Genomic DNA, 15,376 nt, shown 5'->3' with positions numbered 1-15,376 from the left:
AAAAGGCCAATGGAATCCTGGGCTGCATAGGGAAGAGTGTGACCAGTAGGTCGAGGGAGGTCATTCTCCCCCTCTAGTCGGCACTGGTGAGGCCACAACTGGAATACTGTGTCCAGTTTTGGGCTCCCCAGTTCAAGAGGGACAGGGAGCCGCTAGAGCGAGTCCAGCGAAGGGCAACCAAGATGACTGAGGGATTGGAGCATCTCCCTTATGAGGAAAGGCTGAGAGAGCTGGGACTCTCTAGCCTGGAGAAGAGAAGGCTGAGGGAAGACCTTATTATGGCATACAAGTATCTAAGGGGTGGGTTGAAGGAGGATGGAGCCAGACTCTTCTCGGTGGTTCCCAGAGACAGGACGAGGGGCAATGGGCACAAGTTGGAACAGAGGAAGTTCCGTTCCAATACACGGAAAAACTTCTTTACAGTTCGGGTGACAGAGCACTGGCACAGGCTGCCCAGGGAGGTTGTCTCCTTCTCTGGAGATTTTCAAAACCTGCCTAGATGCTGTCCTGAGTAACGTGCTCTAGGCAATCCTGCTTTAGCAGGGGAGTGGGACTAGATGATCTCTAGAGGTCCCTTCCAACTCTGAAAATTCTGTGACTCTGACTGTGACTCTGTGAAATCACTAGCTCAGTGTAGATCAGAGATAAAGCAGTTTAATTAAACTCAGTAATCTGCACGAACACCACAAGTGACCTATGAATAAAACTGGGGGGAGAGCTGGAGCAATCGATGAATTTAAAAGGCCTTTTTTTTTTTAAAGAGTCTCCGCATTTTTATTGGATGTAGCAGAGCAGCCAGCACCACCACCAGGGTGAAAAGAAAACACAAAGTAGCAAAAGAAAGGAGAACTTGAGTATAGCTAGAAAAATTAAACTTTTTAAAAGCTAACTTATTTAAGGCAGTCTTCTTCCTTTGACAAGTCTGCAGGTAGAGCCTAACATATATTGCATCAGATACAGATATATAGAACATTGCTCTAAACTGGAAAAAAAAAAGTTATTTTTACATTTCAAATGCTTTGCAAGCAACATTAAAAGTTAACAGGTCTCAAGAAATTTTTTATGTTTCCCTCCCCTTCCCCAAAAGGCTTTTCATCTGTAAGCACTAGTAAATACATTCCCATGGTCCCTCTATTTTAAAAGGCCATCTGTAAATTATCACAGTGTGATAAGCAGAAAAAAAAAATCAAGAAAAATGAGAAAATAAAGCTGTTCTATGTGACTATAGTACATAATAAGAGAATAACTGGAGTCCAAATACAATCTATCTGCAACCCTTTTTTGCTTTCAGGAAGAGGTGAAACGACCGCTGCACAGTGCTGGCTTTCTCTTCGCACAGGCAACAAGACTTAAAGCCTCACGAAGCACACAATTAGGCAAATAAAGCATCCAAATAATCTAAACATACTCTAACATTAGTTTAATCCCCAGCGCCATGTAAAAATACATTCTAAATTAACTGCGTTTCAGGGGACCTTCAAAGTTGAAGATGAAGATCATAAATAAGAAAGAAACCAACATCCTGCAGACTCTATCAGTGTTGTCAATTCCCAAGAGGTTCTTAGTCCTCCTTTGTGATACATTGGATATATTTTAGCACAGCGTGGGCATATACTGATACATAGCTACGTCATTAAAAGTTGTATGTGCAGGTTACTCATCTCCTCTTTCACAGACTTGCTGGCAGAGGTCGGCTACTTCCCATAGAATTTCTTATTCAGAAGAAAGATCAGAAGGTTGACATTCACTTTTGCTCTGTCGAACAACTTCATGACCGCAACACCTTCATACTGCAGCTGCAAAAGATCCTGCCAAAGAGAATACCTTTATGAGCAAGGAATCCTCAAGAGCTTATTGACAATATACAAGACCCTGTGGTACAGTAGGTTTTTGAGCAGTATCTATCACAAAGTACATGGCATAAGATAGAAAAATGAGAGACCCGTTAAAGATCTGCTCATACTGCGTGAAAAATAAAGTCGCTCTAAGGCATTTAAAATCTTGATTTTTTTAATCTGTGTTTATTAAAATAATTATGAAAGAGGGAAGAAATGGAAGACCACTCTAAGAAAGCCACATTTCAGATCTAGCCAGCTCCAGGCTTTTCATTTGAACGGTAGCCATAAGGTTGCTGTAACGTTTAGAAAGGCTCTCCTACATGCCTAATTGTATTATGTACCCATGAAACATTACAACATTCCACAGCATCACTTTCTAAAAATCTTAGTTGCCACAGGTCTCAGCGAGGCGGTTTAGAGCACTGCACTCTAGGGCAGAGAAAGAAACAGCCTCTCTGTGGGGACTATGTACATGATGCCGATGCGGTCTCTCAGGTGTGCACGTAGGCAGCATTTCTAGTTACACTTCGCTCTTGTCAGCGATGCACCTGACAGAGCAACAGGCCTCCCTGCACTGGTTTGTCTCTGCAATGACTTTCTTCCAGCAAGCCCGCTCTTGAACAATCCATGTCGGAGAAGGCATTCAGGTAGCGGTAGTGCTACTGTGGGGGAACGTTGCATGCCTTCCAAAACCTGAGTCTGCCTCCCGCAGCTGTCCAGCCTGGGTGACGCTGGGTAAACAATCATAAAGCTATTTCTGCTGCTTTCTGTAAAAATTTTGGCAATGGCAATGAAAGTCTTTTTAACTGATGCCACTGTTAATGCTATACTTGGATGACTGCCGGCAGCTCCCTCCTTGCTGTCCTCTCAGAACAGCTGCTTTTTCTGCAAAGCAGTGCTCCAAAGGCACAGCGGTGTGGCAACACATGTGCCTGAGCAACCTTAGGTAGCCCCATGAACCAAGTTCGTGGCCAGCTCTGATGGATCAGGACCAGGACGAGCCAGGGGAGTCCTCAGCACATGGGAACGTCACGCACAAGGCAGCTGTCCCTCCCAGCAGCCAGCTAGGTGGCACGGTCTTACCGCAACGCAAGGTGCTCCTGCGCACAACCTGTTTCAAGACCCGTGAACCACCCAAGATTAACAAGCCTAACGATGCCCAAGTTGGGTGGGCAAGGAGAGAAGTGGAAGAAGGGGACAGAGACACCAGGCGTGACAGTACTGGCATGGGAGGAACTATCTGGGAGAAGGTCAGTCACCAAGCCTGTTCTGGTGGCCTGGCTAAAGTAAAGGCTGAGGACTCCTAAGAACTGTATGGCTGAGGAAACCAGTGAGTGTAGGGTGGCAGAAAGAATACCAATACGTCATTACCAGATGCAGCCACCGCATTTGAGCCTGGCTGACTGCTGCCCCAGATTCCCAATCCCTGTGCTGCCACAGGAAGCGGTTGGAAGTGCACATGTTCGTTTTGAGTGTGTACACGGAAGCGTAACTAAGAACACAGACTGACATCAGGCTTTCGTTAGTGAAGAAACAATAGTAGTCTGAATCCCCCATTTGCATTGCATCTGTTTCACCTGCAACAAATGGGTTGGATCTGAGAGCATTTGTCAGACTGTTCAGGCAGAAAACATGCCGTTATTATGTTGATGAAGAGTCTGGCAAGCAGAACTTATATGCCACTATTAAATAGGCCGGTTCTTACCTGATAATGTAACATAAAGGTTTCCATCTGTACTCCCATGAATTTCGCTTTTACCTCAAAATCTCCTACTTCTTCTGTTGGATTGATCTCAAATATCACGTTTTTAAACCTATGAAAAAACACAGTGCGTTATTGAACATGTAATTCCTACTGAAACAGTGAGAGAATACACAAGATGAAATCTGAAGATAAATTTCTGAGAGTTCTATTCTTAACTCTTTATTCTGTATCCCCATTTGGAATGAGACTGTAAAAGCTGACCAGACTCAATACAACAATGAATGGAAGCCTAACAGACTCTAGAGAGTACATCCAGTACATCTACATCCAGTAGATTACACCTTCACACAAGCGCGGTAGGAAATACGGCAATTTAGCCTGTGCAGTCTAACCAGTCTACTTTAGTGCTACAAATCCGTGCCTCATTTAGTGCAAAGTACAAAATATGATTCAGGGTTATAAAAAATTCTAGTAACAGGCAGCTTCTCTGTATGCCACAGAAGATACACCAAGTTCTCAAGGCTAGCAAACCGCAGCTGGACAAACTCAAGCTAGCATTAAGTTCATTTTTCAACAGTGACAGCTATTAACTGTAGTAGCAACCCCGAGGAGGTACCCCCCTCCAGGACTCTGGGGGTGATAGGGAAGGGGCGGGTGGGAAGAGGATGTCGTGTTTAAATCCCGTTACACTTCTCAAAGACCTGTCTCACTTCAACCAGAAAAAAAGAGAACTTGCAATGTCTCTTGGCCCTAGGGACGCCAGCCTAGATGGCCAAAATAATTTATTCAGCTTTAATAGCTAAGTCTACCAACAATGCTAAATTCCAAGAACAAAATCGCCAGACAATCTGTCACAATCTCAAACAAATCTGAGTTTCTGTTCCTCAATTGCCAGCGCCTGGACTAGTTTGAAGAAACAGACAAGAATTAACACACCTGTTTTCCTCTTCCTCCAAGGTTATTTAGCTTTAAAGAGTTTTAAAAAGATACTCACTGGTTAGCTTGCAGGTCCTCAATCTCTAAGAGCACTCCCTTCTCATGAAGTCGAGCTGCTGTGTATTTTAGAGAAATCTTTTTACTGTTTTTGCCTTTCATCTCCCGAGGTTTCTTAGAGACTCTGCAAAAAGACCCAAACAAACAAGATGATCAGTCAAATGAGTAAAGATATTTTGGACAGCAAACATTTAATCCTATTTGGATGAGGGGATAGAACCAGTATAGCTAATCAACTGTGACTAACGGAGCTGACAGATGATGTATTTCTACTAGTGAGTTTATCTACAAAGGCACTTGTAGCTCAGATCAGATTTTCCATTATAACTCTTACCCTATAGGAGAAAAAAAAACAAACCAACAATAAAAATACCCCAAAATATAACCACATGGTACTTCACAGAAAGCAGTACCATCTATCATTAGGCAAAAGGGGATCTGGTGACAACTGATGTGGAGAAAAGGCTGAAATTACTCAATAACTTTCTTGCCTCCGTTCTCACTGGCAGTTGGTCTTCCTGCCTCTCACCGGGGAGGAAGACGCTTTTTTTTTTTCCTCCAGAAAAATCTGAATTGTCTTGCACTACAACAACTGACTCCATTCGGGATAAAAAGAGGACAATTCATGACCAGTGCTTTCCTTGTAGACAACTACATTATTTTCATTCTCTGCTCCTAGAAAGGATGACAAGACAGACTGACTGAGCAGCATGTGTGTTATCTGGGCAACCTGCTTCATTCCCCCTGACTGTCTACACTCCCCTCTCCCAGAGGGACCACAATTCTTTCAAGAATGTCTTTTTGACCCCATTCGGGGCACTGCACTCTCCCCGTATTTTCCACCACTGTTGAGACCCTTTTAGTAGAACTATCGCTGCGGTAAAGAGCTTGGCAGAGGAGCTTTGAGCAGACGGCATTATGATTTTTCTTGGCAACAACCTACACGTGCTTTCTGTAAGAAACACTTCCAGGGCCACAGCATGGTTCTGAGATACTCACTTGCCCTTGCTGGCCAGGTTATCCAAGCAGGTTTTGATGTAGCTTTTGTAATAATCCACTTGTTCCCCATAAAAAGTAGCTTTGGAGTTCAAGGCACTGTATGTCTGCTGCAGTTTCACCAGCTCCGCCTTTCTTCTCTGACGGTATCTACGCTGATTTCGGATATCCTACACCACAGAGAAAGACAGGCAGAGACTTAGTGGGCATTCGAGCTCTCCAGTTGCTCAAGCCCGGAGCAGAGTATTTCAATTGCAGGTTTGATTTTGCTTAGTCTTGCTTCATGCTACAAGCTGGAGCCCTCAGTTGCACTTGCACCGGTTTAAGCGTCACCACTTCTTCTCTGCGTTGCCTATTTTTGGAACTAACCAACTCTACACAGCAGCTGATTTGAACCTTTTGTTGCTTTCTCAAACTTCAACCTGTCCTAGCTGCAATGACCAGAGTGGGCACCGACAGTACGTGATCTAAAGGCACGCAGAGATTTTTGCCACCGCTGGGTAGGAAAGGCATCTCACAAATCAAGCACTGTAACCATAGCAGCACACAGACTTCCTTATCCTTCTTTGTTAATCAGCCATCTTTAAGCATATGATACCTTAATACCTGAACAAAAAATACGATGTGTTCAAGTCAACTTCTATCTTCATTTTTGATACATATTGATGACAATATGATTAATTCTAATTGGATCCCTAAACGCAATTATTTATTCACTTTATATACATAACATTTCCCAAAGAGTTTTTTGGCAAACATGATAGAAAATACATTGTCACCATAGCAATGTACAACAGTATTAGATCACTTTTGCAAGTTTTTCTTAGCTCCCCCCTTTATCATTTAGGTATTCTTGAATGGGTACATTTAAATAAAAATAACGGTTAGGATGCCTTTAAGTTACAAGTAAAACATCCTTGTGTGAGTAAGGTGCTGCTTAAATTAGTGAAAAGGAACAGAAAAAAAGATCACACATCAGGACTTCCCCTCTATGCTACAATGCTTTTCCTTAAAGTGCTGGAGATTCTGGCAACAGAGTCATTTGAGGAAACACAAGCATCCTATGAAAATAAAGGACTTCCCAAATGCCAAGAGGTGGAAACACTGCAGCAAAATGCAGGCTTCATGTCTGAAAATTAGCTACTACAAAAGTTACTCCTCCTGAAAACCCATGCCAGTTTCACAACGCTGCCAAGTCCGGGAAAACTCCACTATGATTACTAGGAAACCACCGACTGGCATACCTTCGCAATGTCATTGATTAGTTCCTGGTATTTATTTTTTGCATTCACTGTTCCCAGTTCTGCCAACTTCTTCAGGCCTGTCTTAATTTTATCTTTTTTTTCTTGAAGATTCAAGTTGCCATCTTCCTTTACAGACACAGATTTTTTCATCTTATCAGGAGTTTTAGCATCACGAATGGCCCGTTTCTGCATAGCCCTTTGATGCTCCGCTTCCTAGAAAAAGAAAACAAAAAATTGCAAGTTCATAAGGAGATCAATTTTAAGGTGACAAAGAACCAGAAACAGATTGTCTGACCTCCAGCATAATATAGAATACAGAGTTTTGCTTGGTCATTCCCATACTGACTCCACATTTGATGAACACATTCTACGTATGGGAATCAGCAGAAGCTTATCTGCTATTTAACAAGCTCTTCCAGCAAAATGGATTCCAGCAAATATTAGAGGAGTAAGATTCACACATACAATTTATTTCCATTATATTCCCCTCCTTATTACTGTTACACACTGCTCCAACATCAGTGGAGGCTGCTTCGGTGCAGTACACAAATGCAGATTCCCAAATCTACCCACATGTATCTAGACAGATGACAGTTTCCTAGTCTAAAAGAACACAGGTAAACAGCTTCGTACTTGCTCTGGGGTAGCTGGTGTTTCCAGGATTTCAGTCAGCGTCTCCCCTGGTTGGAAGCGGATTACATCGACAATTAAACGTTTTGTGCTGAAAAGAAATCAAGGAGAATAGGAGAAAAAAACTTTAAACTGAAAGACCTTCAAAACCATTCTGTTCTGCAATAACACCAACATTACTGATTTACCTAAAGTCAGATGGATGCGTGCTTAGGTAGTCATATGCTAGAGCAGACCAGAACCCTGAGAAGCACTTTACTTTTTTGACAGTGTTATCAGAAACTGGTTCCCTGAAAGTTTCATCTACATAGTACGTCAGGTTTTCCCCCCAGAACCTCCTCAAACAGCAAGGACGTTACCCCACACATTCCAAGGCAACCCCAGTACTGCCATACGGACCACAGAAGCTGCAATTCCAAGGTGAAAGGCAAAGCAGGTAGCAGCAACAGCGAATCTGTGCAGCCAGAAAACGTCTGTAATATCCGTCCAGAAGTGCACGTTAATGCTTTGTAACAGGTACCAAAAATCTCCACAGGACTATTCTCTTATGTGTAGGGTAACTGAGATGAGGCCCCGACTCCAATCTGGTGCCAGACAGGGTTGCTCCTTGACTCGCCTGTCATTTAATCGCAGCCAGTGCCCACTCTGAGGCAATTCTGTCCTTGAGCCACACAGTGAAACCAAATAGCACCTTTACTACTTCACAGTCAGGATGGAACTATCTCTGGCACCACACAAAGCACATCACGTGCACACCTTCCTCATCACCCACAACTTAGATGACTACCAGCACAACTGGTATGTCTTTAATTTTGAAACCAATGTCACCTTCTTCTGGTGAGTAGGGAAATATTGATCTGTCTTTTGAGAAGCCCAGTTAATTTAAAGTTATTTTTGGAGACAAGATTTTCTTTTGGGAGACTGTGTAGGCCAAGTGTAAGCTGAGCCGCAGAATTCTCAGTTAATCTACCTAGTGTCTGACCATGAACGCATCAGAGTAGGTAAATATGCATCAACGTCAGGTAGCTGCTTTATACATCTCAGCAACAGGGGTTTGCTTAAAATTGGCCAAGACTCAATAGTAGTACTAAATCCCCTGGAATGAAGAATTTGGCAGTAATGAAATCCCCGACAGTTTATTGGTTTCTTTCCATTAGGCTAATAACACCTCTATTTCCCAAAAAGGCTATTAGTCTTCATATATTAAGAGCCAGGTTTGGGGGACAGCAAGTGAAGAGAGAAGGAGACCACATCATAAACCGAAAGAGGAGAGCAGCAACAGCAAAAATATCCTCTGAAGACATTTCCCACAGACAGGGGAAAGCTACAGGAAGAGCATCATCACCATAGACTCCCGCTTCGCTAACTGGATACAGACATAATCTGCTCAATGGCTGCATAAAGAAGCTAGTGCTGCAGGAACTAGCAAATGTAGCAACAGAGCGTTGTTCACATACACTAGACATTTAGTTAATCTTAAAATTTCCGTATGTCACACGCATGCTATTAAAACACATTTTCACGGGGCATTATATAGGCAACATAAGTATTGATTCATCTAAATTTTACATTAATAGACTTCAGAGTTAAAACTCAATTGTGATAAACACTACAGATTATTTAAGATAATTTTTACAAATTATTCACATGCAGGCAAATCCAACTGCTGTTGTCACACTCGCTCACATCTACAAAGTTTTCTTTTCTGGTAGTTTTCCCCTCCAGAACCATCAAAGATAGACGTTTAAAGAATGACAAATACAACAGTGACAAAGAACTAACAAGGACACATTTAACAGCCGCAGCGTCGAAAGGACACGGCTATAAGCTCAGTGTATTTGCAGTAACAGTCCCACATTTGTTCAAATTACAATTTGATTCTCTTATTTTCACACGCAGATAAACTGTGAAAATTCAGGTTCCTCGTTCTCTTGGGAAACACACCAGGTAGTCAGCCCTCACTTACTTCAACAGAATCGTCCTCGCATCCATCTCCGCGTTCTCATCACCAGGAACGTCAAATTTATTAGTGAGTGTGAGAGAAACCTCAGTCTTAGCCAGCATTTCCCTGTTGGGGTCATTAACATTGCCAGACCCTTCCCCTGCCAAGCAAAAAGAGTTTATAGATTAAACAGTATTCTTTACATTCTTGACTGCTAGAGCTTCGTAAGTTTTCCCTATGTAACAGACCACAGAAGAACTAGTTTCCTATACTGTCAAAAGGAAACCTCAAAAGCCGACAAATAGCTTTTACAAACATCACCTTGAATATGTTACAAACTTTTTCTTCACAAAACTGAGAGAAGGCACTGTCCAGAAAGGGACCACAAAATCACTAGTTTGCATGCCTTAAAGACGTACGTGTATTCCAGACTGTGTCTCAGCATCTCACTCTCTACTGAGAAGAGTAGCTGACCTGCCAAAAAATACTACATAAATCAAAATAGGACCATGCCTTTATGTCCGTGTTCTCATTAGAATGAATCTTCCAAGCAAAGAGTGAAGCCCTTGTTGGCAACTGAGCCAAAAACTGTGTCCGTTTAATACACGCATCATTTAATACACTTAGTACTGCACTCAAAGGAATGCATATGGATGTCCAGAACAGATCTTTGCAAACAACTGGGACAGAGACACGCAAGCACACACAGAGAAAAATGGCTCCAGCGTAACGGAACAAAGAAAACACGTCAAAATATCAATTTGCCTTCTGGAAACTTCTGGAGTGGGGTGAGGTGAGGGGGTTGGGGAGAAGAAGAGAAAGAACCCTTTTTATCCCAGGGTAACAAATTCTCCAGTCAGAGAGAATACAGTGGAACAAATCTGCTGCTGCTTTTTAGAGTGTGTCCTCCCAAACAACCTGTGATGATTCCTCAGACAGTTTCTTTACTGCACTTCAGATCATTTAAGGTAATATCCCATATTTCTGAAGTACAATAAACTACACCACCTATTAAGGACTCAATTGTAGGAACCTCTCCAAGATCGTCCAGCAGCTCATGAATTGGATCATTGTGCTCGGGAGCAATTGCATCTTGATGGTCTAAGAGCAACTAGATGAACAGAAAGAACATTTATGTTGTTAGTCGTGCATCCTTTCATAGACAGTAAAATAACTACTTTGAGCTGGTATATTTTAGAAAAAGATCTTATTTCACTGAACGCCCAAGCAGCAACATCAACATTCAAAGCTGTGCCATTATCACATACCAAAATGCTTTCAAAAGAAAGTTATAGAAGCCACAAACAAACTACTTAATCCCATAAACTGACAAGCTCTTGCACACTACAATCGAAAGACAGCTTTCGGCCTTGTATTTGGTAACTTTGTGTTTCAGCCAGAAGCAGCATTCTCTTTGTAAGCACTGCTTATAAGGAGCAACCGTGACTGATGTATACTTACAGTGTGTGTATTGATGATTTCACCAATAGAAATATAAATAACTGGTTTAGTGAGAGTCACCAAGTCAGAATATTCATCAATGTTAAATTTATCCTGCAACTCAGGAACCTCACAGGCAGCCTGAAAAAAACGTCTTTAGAGAAAAAGGAGAAAAGAAGAATTAGTATGACCCTGAGAGTCATGTGATGTATCAAGAGCATTAACTCCCTATGACAATCCCAAATGCAGCCTCTCTTCTTTAAACTATGGTATATTATGGCATACTACAGTTTGTCAGCTCTAGTTTAACACATCAGAAGTAACCCAGTAAATTCAATCACTGATATTGGCCATGTTGACATTGGCTCATTTTCAGCATTCACAGGACTAGTCTCAGGCTCCGATGACTTTGTTCACACATCAGCAACACCCTTTGCTCCCAGCAATCTCTGGTTTTCTTTATTCCAAAACATGAGAGGTACAAGATGACGATTCTTGGAACAAAAGCTTACTTCAACTATATGAACCGCTGAATGCCAACCTGCTTTATTCCTGAGCACCACTGGGTTTTCATGTGGAGCCAGGGTTCACATGGGACAGAAGGATGTATGTCCAGTCTAGTCATCCACGTCTCAAGTACCACAATAAACATGTGCAGAAGCAAGCTTTATTCTGGAAACTCCTAAGTCAAAATACTTAACTTGGCAATCTCATTAACATACAATGCACTGTTCATAAGTTTCAGGCACACATTTTTTCTGCCACTGTCACCGATGCTTATGGCAGTCTGGAGTGCAATCTCTCACTTTCAACAGGCTGCATATTTGACAGAGACAGAAGTTATCATATTTAAAATCTATGATTACCCCTTTTTACTTGCAACGTTACCCTCTGCCAAACTTCCCAATCTAATTAGCGAAGGTCTTCTACCTGAATTTCTGGTATGACTGTGACAGGTATTCATTAATGATGCTTAGGTGCGCATTGTCTCCCATGAACATCTTATTGGATGCAGCGTGCTGCAACATCTTTGCAATGGAGCCGAGGTTCCTGCGTTGATCCGTGGTCAGCTGCCCTCCAGCTGAAAGATCGATGATGTCAAATGCATCTGGCGCAACAATGGCTGGATTCATGTAGCGATAATAGAGTAAGTTGCCAACAATCTGGGAAAAGTTGAGTAGAGAAGAAAGGCATCAAGAAACAGTGGTATAGGACCAAACTGAATGTTATTGAAACTACTCTGACTGTGCTCTGATACATTATTTTCTTGTAAGCCAGAGGCCCCTTCCAAGTTAAAGGTTCTGCTGTGCTGCTGTATACAAGCACATACTATCTACAGTGTTAACAAAAAAAAAAAAAAATCACTAAGACACAATAGGACAGTCAACACAAAGAGGGAAGGCTGAGCACTACTAGTCACAGGACAATAAAGCAGCAGATATTCCTACGCATAAAGACTTAAAACTTCAACTTAAAAATGTATGGACAGGAGATATTACAAGTTACCAACAGACAACTTGTATGAGCATGAGACAATCTATAAGAAGAATCAAACATAATTGAGTTAGTCTAACAGAGGGCAGAACAATCATGGTATAGAGGAACCCAGCAATGCAGATTCAATACAGAACAAGCACTAATTCTTAGAGAAGTGTGCAGAATTGTCTGCCATCTCCGACAAAGCAAAAATGAACACCAAGAAGCTAAACTGAGGACACTACTTTCCATTCCTTCTCCAAAGCCCTTTTCTCTTTCAGAGTATTTCTTCAATAAGAGAGCAACATTTTCAGGCACAGACCCCAGTTACAAGTTAGCAAGAGTAACTGAAAAACCATTTAATCCGGAGGTAAGAAAATCAGAAGTACAGAAGATGAATGGCATTTGATGCTTCCAAATCCAATTTACCTAGTCAAGTGTGAGCAGCAATAAACTTCAAGGAACCAAAAATAAAGATGTCACATTATCCATACGCTCACAAATATACTTCTAACCTGTATTTGATATTTTGCCAGAAGTAATTCCAGCAATGAAAAGGAATTAACCCAACATGCTGATGTAAAGCGATAGTCCTCACACCGCATGCTCTAGTACTTTCTGGTGGTTCACAGAAATTTGCAGAAGGCCAGGTCACTGAATCGTGGCTTCACCTGCTTGCCATGTGACTTAAATGCACAGAAGAGATCGGGGTCTGAACAAACAGCTGAAAACAAAGAGAAAAAATCTATCCATTGCTGAACAGCCCCAGAAATTATTAACCGCCTTCAGTGAGGTCATGCTTTTGACAACTGTTTCATGCAAGCCCCTGCTGTACTCTCACAGATTATGTCGTGGGATGACAACAGTCAGAGCTGTTTACTACCAGTAATAAGAAAACACATCTGTGAAAGAAAATGTATTAATAACTTTCAAACTTGAGGGAGAGAAGATCAGTATATTACATGGGTAGCTTTGGTTGCTAGAAAAAAATAATCTATGACTTGTTATTGCACACAACTGCAGTTTTGACTTTCATGTGGACCGTTACATTGTTTCCACAAGGATTAATGAAAACTGCAGTTTTCCACCTAAATTTACAGATGGAAGAAATTAATTCACCTGCATAGAAAGAATCGATGTCTCAGAATGGGAAAGCACAGAACTAGAAGAGAGAAGAAAACAGCATTCAGATTGGTAATTATTTTGTAATGAAGCAAAGGCAGAGAAGTTTAAAGAGATGTCAAGTACTCTAAGATCCAAACTCTGTTTTATTAACATGCAAAGTGTTCATGGACCTAATGGCCTTCGTGATTACCAAAAGCCATAAAAACAAAGACATTTCAATGAAAACCCCAAAGCTATACTCATCTGAGAATGCCTACTATTAGGATCCTTTTAGTTCTCCAAAGGTACTGAAATGCAAATTACAAAACTGACCAGACATCACAGACAGTGACCCTCTACATGCTGCTGTCAAAACATCCTGGAGTGTTAGAGACAGGGGAATTACGAATACCAGAATTTTGCATACAGACTTTTTAACTTGACATTGCCTCTTTAAGAAAGGAGCAGCTGGCTGTGACCATACCAGCAAAACCAAGGTTTACTGTCGAGGAGCAAGAGTCCCCCCAAGTCAAGAAACCTAAAGGACCAAATGCCCAAGATATTAAAAGCAAAGCAGAAGCAAGAGGGTACCTCCTTCTGAACAATGTATTACATCTCAGGCAACATATATGAAGCTAACAATTAACAGCCCAATGTGAAACATTTTCTACCCACACAAGTAAATAAATAAGCTTTACATAGGTTTACATGCACTCCTCTCCACACCCAACAAAGGAGAAGAATGAGATGTGCTTGCCACGGCCAATTTTGCTGACAATTATTCACAAAGATGTTCATATCCTCACCTTCAGTAGCTCATCCTCGCCAGCATCAGGAAACTTCTCATGCAGGGAGTCTTTTAGTACCTTGGCAATGAAACGCATCCCATAACTTCAAGAGAAAGAAAAGGGCAAATAAGACTGCTGCAAGCACGAACCCACCAGCAGCTTCTAAGGGATAACATTGCGGTACACCAGACTCACGGGATTTTGTCCACTGAACTAACAATGGCAGAGAGGAACTTGTCTGTCACCGTCCTCATGTTTCTGATTGAGGCATCCAGGCGTGTCCTCACCTCTTCGTGATTTAGAGCTTGTTCAGGTGTAACATCATATGGCAGTTTGCTATTTGAAAAAGTCAAACATGTGAAGGTGAGTATTCCTCAGGCTAGCATATTTCAACAATTTTTAGCTCAACATGGCAGCACGCTTATATTCATTTGACTGCCAAGTGCTGTGCATTGCCTTCCGTTAACCTTTCAGGCACTCACTGGAAGAGCTGAAGACTTCTTGCTTTTACCTCCTCTACTGTCCCTTGCAATGGCTACTGTCAGAAAAGGCCTGTCTAACTCAAAACTGTATCTTTTTTACAGCATGCACACATGAGCACTAGGCAAAAAAGTACCATTTGTGACATGCAGTGGTACTTTGGACTGCAAATAAATTGGTCAACAAGCAAGCTACACATTTGAACGTTCAGATGATAAGAGCTTGGACACAAGCCAGAAGCTAGAACAGCATCCATAAAAATCAATATAACAGGCTATTGGCAGGAAGCAGTGCCAAATGAGTAAAGTTTTCTCCATCAGCTGAAATTACTGCATAGTATTCCCGTGAAGACAGACAGATGAAGCAGATAATTCGTAAAAGCATCTCCTAAGTCTCATGTAAAGAGGAGGACCTGAACACACATCTTCACCTGCATTTTTAACATGCCCAGAATTTTGAACCAAGTGTACAGCAAGATATATGACTGCAGATTGCTTTGAATGGGGAAACTCAACTCATCTGGTATGGCTTCTTTTTTATTTTATTGTATGTTAAAAAAAACCCAAACACCACCACCACAACAGAAACCTCAAGTTCTAGCAAGTCACATGCACCGGAAGAAAAAGAAACCAGATTGACACAAAAGCATCTAGCACAACCCAACTGTCATCAGTGGCTGATATTAATTAGAAAGATGTTAGGACTAGAATAATTGCAATGCCATGCTTCTCCTCCAGAAA

At 41.7% G+C, this 15,376-nt stretch overlaps 1 protein-coding gene across 1 annotated transcript in view; it reads right to left on the bottom strand.

Moving 5' to 3' along the window:
- Positions 1–1,558: 1,558 nt before the first annotated feature.
- Positions 1,559–15,376, bottom strand: part of IQGAP1 (IQ motif containing GTPase activating protein 1) — a 74,465-nt gene continuing 60,647 nt past the window's right edge. The window contains exons 26-37 of the mRNA XM_009884202.1: positions 14,352–14,492; positions 14,175–14,259; positions 11,719–11,951; positions 10,810–10,942; positions 10,357–10,459; positions 9,373–9,508; positions 7,410–7,497; positions 6,777–6,989; positions 5,536–5,702; positions 4,538–4,660; positions 3,544–3,652; positions 1,559–1,808 (exon numbers count right to left, since the gene is read on the bottom strand). Of these exons, the coding sequence (XP_009882504.1) occupies positions 1,695–1,808; positions 3,544–3,652; positions 4,538–4,660; positions 5,536–5,702; positions 6,777–6,989; positions 7,410–7,497; positions 9,373–9,508; positions 10,357–10,459; positions 10,810–10,942; positions 11,719–11,951; positions 14,175–14,259; positions 14,352–14,492 (1,645 nt within the window). The 3' untranslated portion in view covers positions 1,559–1,694. The remainder of the gene's footprint in view (positions 1,809–3,543; positions 3,653–4,537; positions 4,661–5,535; positions 5,703–6,776; positions 6,990–7,409; positions 7,498–9,372; positions 9,509–10,356; positions 10,460–10,809; positions 10,943–11,718; positions 11,952–14,174; positions 14,260–14,351; positions 14,493–15,376) is intronic.

Source organism: Charadrius vociferus, unplaced genomic scaffold (genome assembly GCF_000708025.1).
Source record: "Charadrius vociferus isolate BGI_N301 unplaced genomic scaffold, ASM70802v2 scaffold750, whole genome shotgun sequence".
Taxonomy (NCBI): domain Eukaryota; kingdom Metazoa; phylum Chordata; class Aves; order Charadriiformes; family Charadriidae; genus Charadrius; species Charadrius vociferus.
This window is presented reverse-complemented; position numbering and strand designations above follow the sequence as displayed.